The sequence below is a fragment of the Vanessa cardui genome, chromosome 5, assembly GCF_905220365.1.
Source record: "Vanessa cardui chromosome 5, ilVanCard2.1, whole genome shotgun sequence".
NCBI classification, from domain to species: domain Eukaryota; kingdom Metazoa; phylum Arthropoda; class Insecta; order Lepidoptera; family Nymphalidae; genus Vanessa; species Vanessa cardui.
The window spans coordinates 12,683,450-12,704,900 of record NC_061127.1 but is presented as its reverse complement, the minus strand read 5'-3'; the positions used below and the strand labels follow the sequence as shown (position 1 = coordinate 12,704,900).

At 33.7% G+C, this 21,451-nt stretch overlaps 1 protein-coding gene across 4 annotated transcripts in view; it reads left to right on the top strand.

Moving 5' to 3' along the window:
* The window catches only part of LOC124529657 (gastrula zinc finger protein XlCGF46.1-like), a 31,281-nt gene extending 10,695 nt beyond the window's left edge, over positions 1-20,586 (top strand). For all 4 annotated transcript variants that reach the window (XM_047103492.1, XM_047103493.1, XM_047103491.1 and 1 more), the window contains exons 6-11: positions 14,779-14,906; positions 16,459-16,636; positions 17,672-17,814; positions 18,397-18,568; positions 19,142-19,287; positions 20,291-20,586. In XM_047103492.1, coding sequence (XP_046959448.1) covers positions 14,779-14,906; positions 16,459-16,636; positions 17,672-17,814; positions 18,397-18,568; positions 19,142-19,287; positions 20,291-20,410 — 887 coding nt within the window. In that variant the 3' untranslated portion in view covers positions 20,411-20,586. The remainder of the gene's footprint in view (positions 1-14,778; positions 14,907-16,458; positions 16,637-17,671; positions 17,815-18,396; positions 18,569-19,141; positions 19,288-20,290) is intronic.
* The last annotated feature ends 865 nt before the right edge of the window (positions 20,587-21,451 follow it).

The window sequence follows — 21,451 nt, the reverse complement described above, 5'->3', positions numbered from 1 at the left end:
ATATTTTTTTAATACCTGAAACAGGTCGAGAGTGAACTGAACTGATGTGACTTAAATCCTTTTACACTGTAGACGTGTTGTTCATGTTTTGACGTATATCGCTTCGTAATCCGTATAACATAATATTATTCGACCATATTTTATTCGTTTGTAACCAACTTACTACTAGTTAATAAAATAAATTGTATTTATTCATATTAAATTTAAGCATTTGATTTAGAAACTATGAGATGACTTAAATATGTTTCGAAGTCAAGGCGATGAAATTCATACATAGAATCAATAAACATTTAGTAAAATAATACCTAATTATTTTTATAATATACAGAAAAAGTGTTACTGCAATAGGTACACTGCGCAAAATGTATTCGGTACATATTTTTAAGATGTGGCAACCTAACGACATAGCATTAACGGCAAAATGGCAGCATTTTGGCTTTGATAGCAAATTCGCGAATAATTGGAAGGTTGCTTAATTTTTATAATTGGAATTATTGTAATAATAATTTTATCTGTTTTTAATGTCATGAGAATGTCTTCAACTACCCGTTGTATGATTCTCGAACTGAATCACACATACATTTGTGTATAAAGACAAGCTCTTGAAATATAAAGTTAACCTCATTTTAACTATGTGATGTTTCACAACCTTGACATATATGTACGTACCTTTAATGCCCTCGCACTCCTCTCTCGGGAGTTAATGTTCATATAACCCGTAAACATTATATGTAGTACAGGAAATATCGCATCCGAACATGCAAGCCTTATAACTAAAATCTAGATGTTCCTATCCGCACACCTGTCTTAGGGGCGGGCATATCTTGTCAGTAGATTTCTGTAAATAAAAAAATAAAAAAAGAAATAGTTTATTAATTTGTGACTCTTGTTAAATCATGATTGAAAGTTATCTCCGGTTCGGAATGTTGAGTTAAATTAATTTTATTGCGAATAATCAGCAAAGATCTTAGTATTTGTATGTTCAAATCAAATCAAAATACACATATTTTACACAAATAAAACGTAACACACAAAGGGCGGCCTTATCGTTAAAACAACGATATCATCCAGGCAACCTTAAAGTAGAGGAGAGAAACAAAGTTTAAAAGAGCTAGGGGTGTACTATGTTCTTATATAGTATGTGTTCCTTACTACTTTAAATTTATAAATACTATTGAATTATTGTTTATCCTTCATCGATGTCAAATAATGTTTTTTTATAATCATTTAAAGATGTATATCTAAAATAGACACCTCCAGTATCTCCTTCATTTGGAGATTGGAGATATTCCGGACTAGCTCCAATCCTTCTCAACAATAGTATACGAATTCTCAGAAAAGCAATTTTTGGAGAATGTTTTGTAATATCCCTGACAAATTTCAGTATCATATGGTTAGAATATATGATATATGTGGACACTTACAACCGCAAACGACCTCAGGAATTAGATGTCGCAAAGCCGGTTTTATACTGATACTGACACCTTCGGAAGATTCGGGTCTGGCAAATATCAAATCGAAATTCAGTAGGTCAAGATACGTGAACGAGTAACTGATATTATACCATCTGTACCCCGTGATTTCACACGCGTTAAACGCATGTCTTTTGTTATGTAAATATTACTTTTATATAACAAGTGAAAATTATTTCGTCAAATGATCCTATGATCAGCGCATTCAAAGTAACCCTCTATCCTTAATAATATGAGTTTGTTTATTTGACAACCTTTCGAGACTTAAGAATTCGATCGATCACTTTAAAATTATGCATATACATTATCGGTAGTTAAGAAAAGGACAGGTTACCCAACAACTGCCCTTCCCGCTCACAACCTAGTACATATAATATCCAAATGTGAAAGAACTCAAATGATTATACACATTAATGTTTAGAAAATGATTGAAGATTATCGAAAAAATAATGCAATAACTGCGTGACTTGGCCAAAGTTTCAGAAATATGGCCACCATTGTCAGCTATATTCGAATAATAAACTCTTACTCAGTACAAGTCCAGTGACAAAATATTGTAAAAAAGGTAGATATTGTTTAATAAAAATACACACAAAAACAAATGAAGAACGATGAAAAGAGTAGCGTTTGTCAAAACTACTATAAATCTTTAAATAACAATAACAGACGGCTGTATTATATATATTATCAGTTACATGTTCACGTGTTTCTTATCTCGGTCCGACCAACCCCTCCCCCCTTCCCCTCCAAACGACAACAACCATTCAAGTCCTATTACAAATAACCGGTATACGGTTCGTAATAAGCAAGGACATCGACGCAAAATGTTACTGATTAATTACAAGATGTTAGAAGTGTTATTAAAAGTAACAATTCATTGTTCGAACGTCACAAGTCATAATTCAATACTTTTATGAAACGAATGTCGTTCAAATGTTAAATGCTCATATTATGAATACGATAGTAAATTTGTTACGTTTTCATGTCACGTGAATTCTTGTATACACTTTGTCAGGGATGTATCCCTAAAAGGATGTAGGGTACCACCTGCGTTCCCCTTTCACACACGGGTGAAGAAGTAGGTGGACTATAGTAGTTATATAATTTTGAAATGAAATACGTCGATCTGACGTCGATCTGACGAACTATGTATGTAGCAAATATTAAGAACAAAATCTTTACATATATTTACAATTTATTGAATATAAAAAGAAAATTATGTTAGATATTTTATATGTATATTTCTTTAATATATTTGAACTTGTGAACAGTTACAAACCAAGATAACTTTCGAAGGTTTTTTCTAAGGTCAGGGTTTTCATTTCGGAACTTCTGGTAATTTTATATTAAAGAAGATCATTATTGGGAATAAAACCTCATTTTAAGACAGTCAAGCCACCGCTTTTAAAAACTGCATCGAAAAGACAGTAGGATTATTTAGGAAATGTGTCACAAAGCTGGTAAACAATGACAAAAAAAAACAAAGTTATTTTTGTACCATAATGGTTTTAACGGAGCGTAAATGTTGCATATAAACCGGTATGCAAGCGACACACGAACAAGGCCACCGTCACCAATTTTGTAATAAGGATGATTTTGCAATTTATGAAATGTCATATACCGTGTATTCAGTGTACGAAATTATTTATTTATACTTTATTGCACGACGAGATTGCAACGAATAGTACTTACGATGCAATTACTGCCTTTGAATTTTCTGTCCTTTGGGTTTATATCTCGTTTGTTGTAATCCTTACTTCTATACAACTCTTAGATTAAATCCTGTTGGTTAACACTGTAACAATAGACAGTGCAAGAATGTCAAACAGCAAATTAAATTATTTACGAGGGCTTTGTAAGTAAGAGATAAATAGATATCTGTTAAATTGGGTATCTTTATAAAACGTCTTCTTAATTAATAAGTTGTATGTAATAAATACAACTTACTGATTAATTACGTATTCTTAGAATCTATAACAGTCAAACTTTAAATTTGGCAGTTAGGATACTTATTGGATTTAGACATCCACTAACAACGGAATTTACGAACTCTACTCCACCCCTAAGGGAGTAAAATGGGGTTTGGAAGTTTGTGATAAAGTCCCATGTTTTTGATGTAAGAGACTTGAAACATAAAACGTATGTTTTATAGATATTGAGGAGGTATACTAATAATGTATCTTTAGAAATCAATCCGTTTTTGGGGTATAAAAAGGATGGTAGTTTGTTTATTTTATTTCAGGAACAATGAAGCTTTTACAGTTACGAAATGGAATAACTGCAAATAAATTTGCGGGCATAGGTAGTTATAGTATATATGGCTGATAATAACATTAACCCCAAAACGATTTAAAGATCATTTAGATTACGTATCAGATTCAATAGTATTCTCTTGATCTTTCGTAAAAACTAGGCTACTAATACAATAAAAAAAATGAAGAACGAAAACAAATAACTTATAGGTATGGCATTTTTGGATACCAATACATTTATTTATGGATATATCGAAAGCATTTGATTGAACAATCCACGAATGCTAATATAGCTTAAAATAGTGATACTCTCAAACAGATTGATTCTTAATTAATTCTTCGATTACGTTAACTCGTAAAATACAATAAAACAATGCGTATAAATTAATGGATCCCATCTTCTATGACTCTATTATTGATTAAGCAAATGGTGTACCACAAGGGTCATTGTTAGAGAATTTAATGGACAGTATTTTATGATGACCGATACTAAAATGCATTAAGATATTACGCCATAAATGAGCTAATTAGGACAAGTCACGTGACTATTTCCTCTTTCTGTTTTAGGAACTAGCTATATTACTACTGATAGATTAAAAATGTGTGTAGTAGATTTTGTAAATATACTTGTCATTTTTATTGTTTTTATTATTTTTATATGTATTTACATCAAATAAGTCAAGACTGAAATTAGACAAATACCTCGTATAACACGTCTATTCTCTTTGAATTTAAAAAATATGTAGATACATTTTTTAGTTTAATAATGAAGTCAGTTTGTAGCAGGCACTGTTTGTGGTACGGTTTTCCTCAGAATGAAACAGCTAAGATTTAAACAAATGCAGAGTTGAAGTATACAAATGCAAAATAACTAAAACAACTAATCATACATGCGGTTGACATTGCACGAGAATTAATGTGTATAATTATATATGCGTGTGGAAACAATTCTGAACGTTTAACGGTGATGTGACGGAACAGGAATACATTGATAAAAAAGGATACGACTCAGTAAACGCGACAGTCATAAGTCAGACTTTATATCGCAAAATTGATAAAATAGATAAAAAAGAAACATTGAGTAATAGTACGCCAGCTCAAACTTTTTCCATGAATAGTTGACATTATACTGAGCTGAAAAAAAAACCATCAGCTTCATTGTAGAGGGGGGACTATAAGTATAACTTGTAATAAAAACAATAAAGTCATAGTACGCCGGATGAAATTGAAATATGTGATTGTTTAAATAATTAAAAGTACGAAAATAACAATAAGCTGCGTGTATAACGGTGGAGATACCGTCAGCTGACGCAGTAAAGGTAAAGATTATTCTAGCAATGGACAGAATCTTTCTCGATATATTTATGTTTCGCGTTATTTTTAACAAAATGCACGATATGAAATAAAATCGAGTGTAAAATAAAATTAATCTAAAATATAAGGTAATATAAACAAATCGTAATACAGAAATAAAAAGATCGCAAAAGTTATTCGTTGTCGATGGTAACACTATTGTCATCGTTCTCTGACGAATCATCGGCTGAACTGTCTTACAGGAAATCGTTTTCTCCGTCTTGATCAAGTCCTTGACCTCGATTTTCATCGCCGTCATCTGTAAATGAGGGCAGGAATGATCAAAATTAGACTACTAGAAAGCTGAAAGAAAGTGTCACCGTCAATATTTTCCGTGCTATCCGTTATACTGGTGAGTGGTGACTACTGATAGGGGTATTTGATCTTCTTCGAACCATTTGAAGACAAATTTGTCATCGTTTTCTTGCCATCCCCAGTTCGTAGGAGTCAATTGTGAAGGATCTTGAAGGTGACCATGGCTCCAAAGGTACGTTATGTATGAAGTGGGAAGATCGCCCCATCGACACAGTTTTTCCGACTTGCAAAACAGACACACGTTTTCGATTGATTCTCGCTGAGCGTCCTCAGCTCAGGTAGCCCGAAGTTCGTGTTGAGTTCAAGCAAGGTCAGAATATATCGCAAAATATGTGTTTGAAAGCAAACAGCCTCACAGCAATAATCCAAAAATTTTAATCTTAACAGGGTCAGCTGACGGTCTTTCCACCGCTACACAATCAGCTGTTTGTTATTTTCGTACTCTAAATTTTTGAAGAATCATGTAGTTAAATTTCATTTGGCGTATTATAACGTTATTTTACAAATTCATGCACCCAGCTGATCACGATGCAACTGACGATTTTTTTTTTGCTCAGTATGACGTCTCTTTCGCAGCTTCCTACACCCACACCCAGCACTTGAGCAGCTGGTTTACTATGACTTTTACATTTGCAACGCTCCAGGCTATTCGCGTATTGCTTTAATTAGCCTTTTGATTAACAGCTATTTTATTAAAACGGCTAAGTTCAATCAGCTTCAATTTCTTTTGTTCATTCACTTTAGACTCTCCTAGACATAAAAAATATTTGTATTAGATAATATTTTATAAATTGAAAAAAGTACTGAATATCAACTGAGTTTTTGTTTGGCCGCTGATTGAAAGGCGCCGCTTCGTAAAAAAGCCAGTCTGATAAATTGAATGGATAATTAAACTAGACACCAGCGACACATTTATGTATACTAAATGCTGGTTCTTCGAAAACAATATATTAAATACGTACATTAAAGACACGAATGTCATGTAACATGTATTCAACATAAGGTTCGTACTCGCAGGCAGGTTGATCCCGTCCCCTTGACCGCCCTACACGGCCTAGATATCGACCTATCCTTCTAGAAATACCAACGCCTCATATTTTCACGTATGTCTACTAGGTATAATTTCATGTTTGATATTATTTAACGTTGATTGTAAATTATTATTTCTTAATTTCATTTTTTTTTTAAATATTACAACTCATATTCGAATTTAAATTACATAAAAATGACATTGAAAAAAAAATCTCCTAAAATATTGGCGTAAACAAAAAATAGTGAAAAAACTATCTTCCATATCCAATATCCTAATGATATTCCAATTATTTTATATTTCTCTTGATTATTTTAAAATAGGCGTTGCTTGCGTTTTTTGAGATTGTTTGATTGATTGTGTTGGGTCGTCAAAAGTAAGGTATAAAGTATGTCTTTTCTTGGGTTTCAAACTTACTTCATGCCAAATTTCATCAAATTTGGTTTCGTAGTTTGACCATAAAAACGTAATACATAGATAGAGTTACTTTCGTCTTTATTAGTATAGATTTTGAAAAGCTAAGAACATTTTATAATCGGTTTAAAACTAAAAGTAGGTTCTCAATTTGATTACTTCTTTTTCTTTTCCTTCAGAGCTCCGTAATTTATGAATCGATTTGGCCAAAAGACCTTATCTGTTAGAGATCATAAACGGAAATTATACCAAATACATGTAAAAATACCTTCAATTTGAATGAAAATTTACGGAATAAAATTGAATAATGTGCTCGAATTTCATTTATTGTCTCAGGGACTATAATTATCAAATCGTTTTCGAACCGAACGGTATCAAAACGATTTATTAAATTTAGCAGAACACGCTTGTGTGTTTTTTCTAGTGTCACATTTCGGTCATAACCGCAACCATTGTCGTTATACAAGCGCAGACTTCCCGCTTATTTAATAGGGATGCGTGTATACAAACACGTTACTGATACCTTATAAATGTGTATTTTTCCTTATAAATATAATATAATATTAATGACTATTAAAATATATGAAATACAAATACGAATTTATCCCAATTTTCAATCTTGGAAGCAAAGGTTGGTAGTAACTGCTGACACATATCACATTTATTCATATTCGGGTATGTTCACTCATTCCACAAAAACAATACAAACGAAGAAAATTTACTCAGGCTTCTTTGAAGGTTACGTGACTTTTTGTGGAGTGGTAAAAAGTTCAGGCAGGGAAGGTCATTACTTTGTATTATTGTCTTCCAGTTTAGGATGAGTGGATTAGTGTTATAAGTACAATGAATTCTACACAGTAGCGGATTTACCAATAGGCTAAGTAGGCTAGAGCCTAGGGCGGCAGATTTAGAGTGGCGGCGAATTTAGAGGGGCGGCGAATTTAACTACAATTTGTTATTATCTTACAGAAATAAAAAAAAAACTTATAATTATATGTATAAACATTACGTCCGTAATCCGTATACTCGTCACTACAAAACAAATAATCTAGTAACTAACAGAAATATCACCTAGTTTATAATCATACTAATAAAGGGGAAAAAACCGATGTAATGAGGACGATAGAACAAAAATCATAAATGTTGCAAAAAAAAGTAGGGGCGGCAAAAATTTAATAGCCTACTGGCCTATATCTTATTTCAACCACGATATTTGAAGACATATAAACATTTATATTGATTTGACGCGATACCATTGATCTTTAAAGGACTGACTTACGGACTTTGTACTTTCTGACTGTAGTCAAAGTAAGAAAACCTTCGTCTGTTTTCAAATTCATTCCTTTATCAAGGCGTTAACTCTTATTACCTTTTGCAACTAAAGCACTAAACTGACACCTGCATATAAAATTAAAACTACATAGTATGATGTTTCGGTTCAAAATAGTGTAACACATTTTTACTACGTCGTAATTAGATATATCTTCTACTGAATTGTCAAAATATGTCTGCTGTGACATATCTTCTCGACCTAATGGGTATATCTTATATTTAGGAAACAGATCTTAATTTAAATTTGTTCATTTCATTTTATTTTATTCAACATGAATGAAACGAGTTTATCTATAATTTTGTTTGAAAAATGTGACAGAAAAAATTTAACCTTCATTCGTAGGCCCTTTTATAATAAAACATATATGTTCAAAGCTACCCTTCTAAGCTCATGTAGTAAGAAGGGGTCGTACAAAAGGGGGGTGGATATCCCAAGACCCTTTCGAACCCGCTTCGACCCTTTTACCGTTAAGCCATTGTAGCTTCAACGGTTCAATTATTTATAACATATGTGAAAAAACTTACTTAGAAATTGGGTTGTGTTCTGAAGGAGTTATAATGTTATTATATTTAGTATTATTAAATAATAATTATTAGATAGTATCCAAAAAGTAATCAACGAAACGTATAAAAATTATATAAATACTAATAGTCGCCCGTGGATTCGCTCTCGTTTTGGGTCTTGGTTGGTCACGTGACCAAAAAAGTAGCCTATGTGCTTTCTTGGAGCTCAAGTTGGCTTTCCATACTAAATTTTATCAAATTTCGTTTAAAAGTTTAGTCGTGAAAGAGCGACAGACAGACAGATATGCTTTCACATTTTTAATTATACTATATATTATCTTTCCACCAACCCGCATTGGAACAGCGTAGCGAAGAGAAGGCCTTATCTCAGCAGTGGGAAATTTACAGGCTGTTACTTTACTTTTTACTTTATATATTATCACGAAAAACTCATGATTTTATGATGCGCTAAAAATACTAAGATATACTTTAATAATATATTCCGTTTAATTTTTAATAATATATTCATTTAATAAAGATTTTATTATCAGCCATTTTTATAAAATTACAATTTTAGATATGATAAGCTGAATTGTCAGCAGTACTCAAAGTATACGTAAAATTATAGCGCAATCACTCAGGTGTAACTTGTTTAAAACTCAGTTGCAAGACAGCAGTTGTGACCTACTGATAATAGCAGGTACCGGAGCCGAGGTGGCTCAGTGGCTAGACCACAAGGTTTATAATCGATGACTGCGGTTTCTGTAACCCTAACCAGTGGGAAAATATATCACGATTAAAATTAATCTTGTGCTGGCCGGTGTAGGAAAACGTCGTATGGATTTGCTTGGAAAGTAATATTCTACTTGCGATCTGCCCCGGCTTCGCACGGTCGCTATGCTGATGTTAAATATATTACAGAATGTCTTACGAAGTTCATATTTTTGTCATGATATAATACAAACCGTTATGTCCCTGCATTTTAAATCCTTAATATCTTGAAAATATTAATTTAAATTAAATGCTGTAAAGGGCCGAAACGCACGCCAAGATAGATCTCAGAGTGCAGTTTTATTTCCAACTTGATAATATGACCAAATAAAATAAAATAATTATAAATTGTAGTCTATTATTTTTCTGATGATGATAAACTATATTACGGTAAAATTTCATCCAAATTCGTTGAGTTGTTTTTTCGTGAAAGAATAAGAAACATACATACATCCATTCTCACAAACTTTAAAGGACATGTAGCAGAACATGACATGTCGTACACAAGCGGCGGTGGCGTGGTGAAATAGTCTCTAAACCTTGTCCTCAAAAAAGGACCAGCGGCACACTTACAAGCTCTTACTCCATACTAGGTGAAGTTAAATAAAAAATTAACTTTACTAACATTAGATTTACAAATATTGTACATTTGAAATAACGATAAGTTTAATACTTGGCACTACTGATATAAAGGACCAAATATTAAACCACATAAATAATTATATATGCTATCTAGTTTAGTAAATAATTGCAAAATTTTTACACTATTTATGTAACCCAAATGTTGATTATGTTTCGCTATTTTACCTTTTTATTTATTTTTTCAAATATCTACACTGACATAATAAATGCAAATAAAATGCCAAACTGTCTAATTGCCGCTTGCACTTTTACGATCAAACCAATGAAGCAAATTTGATGAAATTGTATTTGAAGAAAGTTTAAAAGTCCAATAAAGGACATTTATGCCTAACACCGACAACCAACCCCTACAATGTGCGCGAAGCCCCAGGCGACAACTCGTATTGTTTCTTTTAAAGTTAAAAAATAAATTGTAAAGGACACCATTTACAAATATCACTATTACCTTGAAATGAATAAAGTAGGGGTATTTCTAAATAGACAAAAACCACCGACCTCGACTCGTTTACCTGGGGGTGAGGTCTTATTTGGAAATTCTATAAAAAAAAACACAACAACAAAAAAAAGTTTTTTCCAATCTCTCCTTGAACAGCTATTCTATTATATTTCCTAGTACTTTGGGTCGGGTATTTTTTTTACTATTCAACCCCTCGTCCTTTTTTTATTACCCTTGTTCTATCACTTAAAATAAACCATTTGTCTTTGTAACGCACTGAATAGTTTGAAGTATGGTAATATTCATTTACTTGCATTTTATATAATTATTGACGAATGCAATCGTAATAATATGCCATAGTGAAATCTGAATACGAACACACATTCTTCGAAGTCGGTAAAGTTATCGTCGGTGTTTAGTTGAGCTTCAATATCTAGCGACCTTCGTTGGTCCCTTCCCTACTTTGTGATCCCCATGGGTTACGAGGGGGAATGGAGGGGACACGCCTCGGGCTGGGTCTGTAGGGTTCTGGTATTGAATTTATTTTTAGAAGGGGGACTGCCGGCTGACGTCACGGTACTATCGTTTCTAATATAGACGCTGAAGCTAACAACGCCACACTTGTGTGTACTCATCCACTTCTTATTCTAAATTATACTGTTTACACTCTAAGCCCTTGGAACTTAGAACAATGTGTTACTGCATTTTACTGATAATGTATTTATTTGTTGATAGGTCAATAGTTGCAACTTAATATAAAACTAGTTCTACCAAACGTCTAAGTCGAAATTTTGGGCGCACCATTGTGATCGCTGGTACTCTAATCAAAAAAAAAAAAAAAAAAAATACAATCGAATAGATAACCTCTTTTTTTGAATTCTGTTAAAAATCAAAGAATTCTTTATTCAAATGGGTTCATAAATCACGTATGAATCGTCATGTTAAACAACCAATAAATAACTTACCAGCAATAGAAACAAGCGTACTATTTATCTACATTGAAATGACATATTTCTAAGAAAGTTGGTACATTTGTCGCCGAGAATCAGAATAACTATTGAACTGATTAATGCTAACAGTTATAGCGATATCAATTTTCTTCTAAGTACGAGAAATGATAATTTGTTACCAAGTTTTGTTACCTAGCTATGGACTAGTAATGTTTCCGTTCAAGTAACGAATTTATCTGTTTGTTTAGATTCAACAAGTTCAAATATAGTACTGTGCATATTGTTATTACTTATTGTAAAAGCAGGGGGCTTATTAACCATCGATTCAAAAGGCTATGCTATAGCGGATCATAAATGGATGAATGAAAGATCTGCTAGAACTAATAAATTCAAATCAAAATCAAAATAAACTTTATTCAAGTGGACTTTTACAAGCACTTTTAAATCGTCATTTAACAATTAAGCGAAGCTGTCACCGGTTCGAAAAGTAGATTCTACCGAGAAGAACCGGCAAGAAACTCAGTAGTTACTCTTTTTCAACATTTAAAAAAATATAGTCATATTTAATACAATTTTTTAAATTAATATATCCTGCCTGAAAGTCAACAGGTATTAATTCCACGCTTTTTTATCATCTACAAAATCTTGAATCGAATAATATATGTTTAGTACCACAGGAATCAGATTTTCAAAATCAAAATATACTTTATTTAAGTAAGCTTTTACTAGCACTTTTAAATCGTCATTTAATAACTATAATTAGTAAAGCATTTGGTTCTCAAATAAATTATACCGAGAAGAATCGGCAAGAAATTCGGAAATTTTAAATTAAACAATTAACGTTCTGCACAAGGGAGGACACGAATGTGATAAAACTGTCGACGTATTTTACTGTGATGACGTCGTGTCAGCCTCTCAAAAATCAATATTGCACGCTACTAGTATTTTCATTGGTAACCTATAAATAACTTTGAACCAAATGTTGTTATGAAACATTTCACCCTAATCTAACCCCCTATTCTGACAGGTTAACTATCATTTTGTCCGATCTATGTAATTTAAACACATAACAATGCTTCTCATATTACAGTTAAATTTTATAATACAATATGATTTGTAAACGTTTATGTAATATTATATATAAGCGTTATTTGCGATAAGCATTAGTTGTGCTACGATTCAAATGATGACTAATTAATGAAGATAAGTTACACATTAAATATAATCTTTTATAATGGTTTTCTAAACGCGAATTCGACGATCAATAGCCAAAAAAGGTTTCATAATTCATTAAAGTTTCTTAAAATCAAAATATTGTTTATTCATTAGGCTCATAAAAGCACTTTTGAATCGTCATGTTATAATATAGAATTAAATATAAAGCCAGCAATGTAAACTTCAAATAAAATTCCATTTAATTTAGTATATGAAATGTCCCAAAATTTTACAATAACTTCACTCTCTGATGTTAAGCTGTATAATGTCGATTTGATTATTTGGATTTTGTTTATAGTAAATTAGTAATGACCAATTTAATTTCTTTTTGAATGGATAGATTTAAAATTTATTTAAAATATCTGCTATATTGATAAACGAACAAAATGAGGCCATATAAAATGCTTGTAGACCATATTGTGTGCTAGTGATCCATCCCGGCTTCGGATTCACAGCAGTATTGAAAAATACTGTAGTTTTCTACTAATGTTTTTCTTTAATTGGATCTTTCACTTTCGATTTGACCCCCTACAAATGTATATACAAACAAATTTTACCTCTTTATAACATATAATTAAAAGCTGATGATCACTACTGAAATAAATATCAATAAATCTTATTCTGAAAATAACTTAGCTTTTAATTAACTTTTACAAGCGTAATTTTTTTTAATCTTGTGAATATATGTTATACTGAAAATGAAAGAGTATAAAACTCATATTATGTCAAACATTCCGAAACCTATGAGGAGTATGGCGTGACAGATATGAGATAAGCATTTCCAAGTGGAAGCCTTTGCCTTTGACTTTGATTATGCTCGAATTATTTATTAGACGGGGCTTTAACTGCAAATCTGCTACTAACAAAGGGAATTTGAAGACCCCCCTCGAAAAGATAGAAAAAACTTGATAAAATGAAAAGTAGTGTGAGATCGCTAAAGCCAGTATATCGGAATATATGCAAATGTAAATTCGTTATATCTGGCGACCTTTTTTGGCCCGCTAAGTTTTTTACAAAAAGAAATAAGGATAAATTCTGTGTGCCGCCCCCTTTTTTTTGGCGCCCCGAGCGACCGACCGTCCTCAACCTCTCCCCCCCTCGTCCCTCACACTGATACTGGATTCGATAGCAAAATGTCGATTTGGTTTTTATTAAAGGAAAATAAATTGTTGTATAAATTTTGGGAAGGACGTTGGGAAGTCTCTTTGATATTAATAAACTTTAACACTTTTCAAATCAAATCAATTTTATTCAAGTATACGAACAATTAAAAACTACCGTTTTGGAAAGCAGTCTCTAGCGAGAAGAAACGGCAAGAAACTCGCATATTTGCACTTTTCAAATAAACAGTTTTACAACGCTGTTCTTTACAATAATTAGAGTCCTGTGATGGAACCCAATCCAGGCGATTTTTTGAGAAAAGTACTCTTTTAATGAATAATAAGACAGATCACCATGAAAATATCATTAGATCAAGCCTAAGCTCCAATAGATCTTAACAAAGGTGAAGCCTTTTCCACTTTTTACCTTTTCGGTTTAGTAACTTGCTTATACAACAGATCTCGAGGTACCGATTTAATGTCATAGATAAGACTTAATATTGGGTTTTATCTTATGAGAAGAAGAATCGAAAAGTAAGTTAAGCCTTTTCTTCTACGTCTGATATGTCTCCGGTCGGGTTGTATTACCGCCCCATCGCCCCATCGGGTTACGAGAGTATGGGAATAGAGAGTGCGTCTGCTTTGCGCATGCGAGCTTTCACTATAACTACATAGACTTTTTCCACTAGAATTCCATTTTTCATTTTGGGTTTATATGGGAATCACAAGCGTCAAGTGCGAGAGCGCTCAGTAATAAACCAACAGATATCGTTATTGTATCGTATCATCGCTTGCGCATACTATCTTGATCCTCAAAGAGTAGCAGTATATGTGTCCGAGACGGTTACCTTTTCTTTATGGAAGCAATCGTAATTGAAATTTCATGAGCAGAAGATTTGTGAACCAACAACAACTTTACGTTAGTTATTTTATGATTACGAAGAATAAAAACAAATGCATCAACGCATTCTAATTTTAAAATTTTCTTTCAGCATTTCACACGGCTGATCAGATGCTGGTTCACGTGAACTTGGTCCACCTCCGAGCGCATGAAGCGAATAACGAGGGTGTGATGCAGCTGCGGGCGCTGCTGGGCGACCAGATAGACATCGAAGTGCTCGTAAGTGTTATGCTATATTTACCTGAAAACAAAATCTCTTCGTTCAAACGAAGCAATTGTGTTATAATTTTAATACTTTTACTGTGCATAACTTTCATAATACGCAAAAGTTTTTAGTAATAGGCTATTTGACAATGCGAAAAATAAATTGTGAATTATTGTGTCAGATTAAAATACAGCAAAGTGACGTCACCGATCCCTCTGCGGAGCCATATTGTCGTTTATTTAAATATGGAATTTTTAATATGATATTTTTCGGCAAATATGTACTAGAAATAAAAAAACCACTGTTGCTGGGTTCCTTAACCTCTACTAAATAATATAAAATGCATTTTAAAAACCAGCCAAATAGCCTATTGTGTTTTTTTTACATTTTTATTTTATTGGTTGATAACCCCGTGATGTCACTGAGAATTGCTTGACAGAACATCGCTTCCTGTTTTTACTTCGGAATCAGCAGTCTTACGAGTATAAATTAGAGACATGTGTCATTATCGTATAGAGTTTCCCCGTTTTATATAAGGTCTTTATTGTAAACGCTATTTAAGATGACCGGACTTGAATGTCTGGAAGACCTGGATAACGGCCCTTAATTATTTTTCAAGTAGGATAATTAAAATAAATTAAATCCCTTTAACTACTTTCAAATATTTATTTTATGTCTTAGACCTTTTAACAAGTATAGCCCCGAGGCTGTAGCCCCGAATATCAGGGACTAAAATCGGCTCCGCTATTGAGGGTCGCCTAATGACAAGAAAGTTGCAAAGTGATTTTTCCAAGATGTTTGGGATATTTACTTATCCAACAATATCAGAAGTTTGTGTTTATAAAATATTCCAGCTCCATAAACTTGGAACACTTCTAGGAAAGTTCGAACAGCGTTTAACATCAGTTTATATTAAAATAATTCTGAACTTAGTTACTTAGTCGAATTGCTCTTGAGTTTACACGAATTGCTTGTTGGTTGTGATCGGTTGAACAGTTTTCTAAAATGTGTTTTGCATTAAGAAGCGAGTTTGACATTAAATAATTATATAATTTATTAATAATTGAAGTTAAGTTTTAAAACAATATTTACCAGTTAGATAATTCTATTGATTCAGTCAGTAGTTGACAAACACGGATAATAAAATAAAAAGGTATATGATAATGAAGTCTACAAACACCTATAGTATAGGTGCTTTACAATACAATCGTACTCATTAAAGAAGTATACTACAATGTTAATAATTTATTAATAAAAAACATTTCATACAAAAAACTTTGATGAGATGAATATTAGTTATACCCAAACTGATTACTTAATGTTTTAAGTTGATACTGTTAGTTGAACAATCTATTACTATTATTTTTTTTTTAATAATTTATTTTGGTAAAACTACTGTATCACCAATACTATTACGTTATCTGTGTGTTAAAGCTAAGTTGTTAAGAAAGCAGATTATGTGTATACTTTGATGGAATTCTATATTGCTTCACTATAATGACATTCGATTATCCACCTTTTGATTTATTATCTATATTAAAGTATATATTCCTGTTTGTTTAACAGAACGAGGCTCCGTCCCTACTCGTGCCGAGGAAGAAACCGTCTCCAGAGAACCGCCCTCACGAGTGTCCCGTGTGTCACCGCAAGTTTAAGAGGAAACAGCATCTTAAAATACACGCCAACGTACACCTGAAGCAGACGACGGCGGCGAGCACTGTTTGGTGTTCGCTTTGTAATGAAGGTGAGTGTCGTTTTTTAGGCGTATTATTCGATACAAGATTTTGTAGATGATAAAAAAAAAGCGTGGAATTAATACCTGTTGACTCCCAGGCAGGATATATTAATTTAATAATTGTATTAACTTAAAAATTAACTAACATGACTGTATTTTTTTAAATGTTGAAAAAGAGTAACTAATGAGTTTCTTGCCGGTTCTTCTCGGTAGAATCTACTTTCCGAACCGGTGGTAGCTTCACTTAATTGTTAAATGACGATTCAAAAGTGCTTGTAAAAGCCCACTTGAATAAAGTATACTTTGATTTTGATTTTGATTTCAAATACAAGATAAATATTGATAGAGCTGAGATGTCCTAGTGATTAGAACGCGAGCATCTTTACCAATGATTGCGTGTTACGAATAAGCACTAATGAATATGCAACAAAATGTGTGTTTTTTTTTTTCCGGAAAGTGTCTAATATTAATGAATTTCGGCTACATGTGTCCACCAATCCGCATTGAAGCTCCTTGTTTGTATAAGTTGCAAACCTTTTCAGAATACCTAAAGAAGGTTAAGGACTTTTACAAGCTATTACTCTAAACAACATTGAAATAGAATTGACCGGATATAAGACAGAAATATTCACAATCGGTTTCCGAATGTTATATGTATGTTAGTTTGGAACCCGCGTTCGAACGGCGTGTTGGAATAGGTTCCAAACCTTCTCCTTAACTCAACTCAACTAACTTTATTCAATATAGAAGCATTACACTTTCTAATTGATAGTCAATTGAAATACTACCCACTGGTTCGGAAAAGAAAATACCCTGAACTGAGAACAACCCGCTGAAGAAACTCTGCGGGTTTTTTTTGTTGTTGGTCTCATATATTAGGTATATAAACAATTTAATATGAGATGAAATAGCCAGAAGGCGATCGTTTCATTCCCTTAAAGGGAGAGGAGGCCTAAAGCCAGTTGTACAACAACAACGGCCTGTAAATTTCCCACTGCTGACAACATACATTGTGTTAGTAGTAATTTTCATGTTTCTTTACAGGTTTCTCCGATAACGCGCTGTTCGAAAGTCACAGTTGCCAGTGGGCGGGCCAAGACTACGCGGACAGCGGCGAATACGAGCAGGCTCAGTTCAGCTCGCCACACGACACCAAGAAAGAGAACAACCCGATCGAATTCGTTGAGGTAACTGCTTCTAACTGGTTCAGATTGGATTCGGACATTTACTTTCACCATTCACAAGCCGAGACCACGTTGACTGTGATCTGTCGTTTTTGTAGAACTACATCCCTTTTTTGCATCATGTATTTTAGTAATATTCTCTCACGAGGGGCCGGAAGGGCGTTATGTTATCGGCGTGTAATTTGTCGGGCGTTAAATTGTCTTTATTTGTTTGAGACGATTAAGAGTAGCGTTAGCAAAAAAAAAATCAAATAAGATTTAATATAAATGTGATATATTAATGTGGACGTATTATTATCTGCAAGTCCGTCTGGGTATGTACCACCCAAAATGCTCAAATTTCAAAGGTGAGTTACAATGTACACAAGAGACGCAAGGTTGATGCCTCAAGGAATGCTTAAAAAAATCTTACTGGACTTGCGTCCGTTTACCAGGAGCCTTGCATGAGCATTGCCCATTTGACTGTCGGCCAACCTCCATTAAAAAAAAAAACGTAGAGAGGTGCGTCTTCGTGAGAATAGAGCCATATAATATGATAATTTGTACGTGTGAAGATACTTAACAGTATTTTGTACTTGTTTGCAGGTGGTAGTGAATGAAACGAGCGAGTTACAAGAGGAAGCGAACATACCGACGCCTCGACGCGTGTTCGTCTGCAAGTTCTGCTCCAAACCGTTCAAGAGGAAAGACCACTACAAGATACACCTGCACATACACACCGGCATCAAGTCCTTCTTCTGCCCCGACTGTGGGAAGGGTAACGTACCTACTTACAACAGCCTGTACATTCCCACCGCTGGACTAAAGGCCTCCTCTCCCTTTGAGGAGAAGGTTTGGACACAGAACATATTCCACCACGCTGTTCCAATGTGCGTTGGTGGAATACACGTGTGGCAGAATTTCTATGAAATTTTTCACATGCAGGTTTCCTCGCGATGTTTTCCTTCACCGCTGAGCACGAGATGAATTATAAAGACAAATTAAGCACATGAATCAGCGGTGCTTGTCTGGGTTTGAACACGCAATCATCGGTTAAGATGCACGCTTTCTAACCACTGGGCTATCTCGACTTCCTTTCTTTCTTTTAATAACGTACCTTCTTACAAAGATACAATTACGTAGCCAGAAATCCAAGGGCAAGAAGGCCAATGGCTAATCGGGTGGTACCGTCGTTACTTCGGATTTTCCATACGACAAGTGCTTTAGCTACTTACATTGGGATCAGAGTAATGTATGTGACGTTGTCCAATATTTATTTATATTATAATCTTACCGACATGGTATTTATTCAGATAAACGAGCCAATTTTAAGTACCCTGATATATTCCAGGTTTCTATCGGAAGGATCACCTACAGAAACACATGATCGTTCACGCCAGGTTCAAAACGAAAGCGCGACCCAAGAAGGAGATCCCCGACCTGTTCCCGATCGACATGTTAGCCAAGAAGGACGTTAAACCAGAGATCACTATACACGTAAGACATTTTCAATTATATTTGTGCATTTTTTTGAATTTTCCTGTCAAATTGTTTCGTTACAACCAATGATGTTGTAGTTAACAGATGTGTTATTAACGCGCAAAAAGTGAAGACTAGAAAACGTCCTAATTGGGACGTTTGCCTTTAGTCGCTTTACGTAGTAATACGTTTTGCGTAATTAAAACATCTAGTTATCCCTTTTACTTATTGTTTTTATCAAGCCATCCTTTTTACTTTCAACGAAAAATATCATTGATTACAACTCTTTCGTTACAAATTTCTTACTTGACTAAGGCCTAGCTTGACTCAAACGAATTGATTAAATGTGTTACTTTCTTTTTCTAATAATACTTATGTACACATTTTATGAGATTGTGCGTGTGTATTTATTTGTAAGACGTAATGTTGTCTTAGATTTTCGCGATTATTACACGTTGAAATAAAACTAGTTTTAACGGATTTACAGACATCCCGACAGTCTGTCTACCCGTGACCACGAACACTGTAAAATGCTCGAAACGTCGGGATAATAAAACTAATTAATAAACGCGATTAAATCCGTTAAAACTAGTTTTATTTCAATATTTGGAAGACGTTTTGTATTTTTTTATCTATTATAAACTAGATGCCACCCAGATCTAAAACATAGACAACAGCCAAAGAGCTCAAGACAAAAAACTTATACCGCTTAGTGACCCTGAAACTTTTTCTTGTTTTTCTGACTGTACCGTGATACACGTGCGTTAATATATGAAGCAATAAATGTGCTTTTTTTTTTGTGTGTGTTGTGTATTGCTGTTGGCCCTACTGGCCTTCACAGCGTCACCTGTCTTTCGGGCGAGAACTAATGTCCCCTGCCCTGAGGTTGAGCGCGGGGCTCTAAATTAAAACTAAAGTTCGTCCTGAGGGTGTCTCCTATGAGATCGCACCTCGGCTCAGAACGAAATCGGTGGGGCATAAATGTGCAAAACTTTACTTATATATCAATATATTGTTCCAGGCTCCGTCGAACACAAAGCTGCGTGTGCCGCTGCAGATCAAGGTGCCGTATCAGATGGTGGTGTCCCTGGACAACGGCGAGCGACGCGCCGTCACCGTCGACCCGCAGGCCGACGCCTAGCGGCAGCCCTACGCCACCACTCCACCACCGACTACCATCGGAACGAGCCCTTAAAGACATTACTGTCTTTCTGTAGTCACTTGTCGTCCATAGAACATTTTGACCCAGACCGAGATACGTAATGCCTAAATTAAGACTTCGAATCTTAATACAATATAGCATAATTATGTGATTTTTTTTATATATATTTCTTTTATTATTAATAGAAGAATTTAGACAGAAGTGTAGGTCTTTCAGTAATTCCAATAACTCTTATGGTGAAAATATCAAAAAGTCCTTGATGGGTTTTTCGTAGGCATAGTGAAATGACTTGCCCAGCAACTAGTAGTTAGATACGCTTATGACAATTATGAATTTCACTTTGATAATTAAATTGTAAATATGTTTGTACCACACAAATCTTGTAATACTATGTGTGAGTATTATTCAAATCATGAATGGTAAATTATTCTGATCAAAATAAATTAGCATACCTTTTTGAATATCCACGATTGTGCAAACGTTTGAAAAATTAGAAGAAGCAGTAAGTACAGTCCACAAAAAAAAGTAGAATATCGTGGAATGCATCGTGTGTTTTTTTTATGTATGTTATTCAAATTCGGCGGAAAGAAACTCGATGATATAAGCTCAATATCTTTAAGAGCAGTGGATATCTTACTTGTAACTAAAAATTGCTTAATTATACAAAAGATTTGTAACAACAATCTGTAGGCATATTCCAAATTGCTGGGTCCAAAACGAATGCGTAATGTATGATCTCCTAGTTATAATATATATATATATATCGTTTATTAGCAATTTGTACATATCTTAATAGTCTACGACAAATATAAGATTTAAACATAATCACGATAATTCATATTATATTGTAATGTCAACGATTTTATTGTAGTTCGTAAGTTTCAGATTTTGATATAATTATAAATTATCTCCAATTTTTATAAATTAAACGTTGAAAATATAAATAATATTAGGATTAACAAACGTCAACAGCCGATAATTATTTGCAGACGCTTAATGCTGTCAGTTATTAAATTTCAA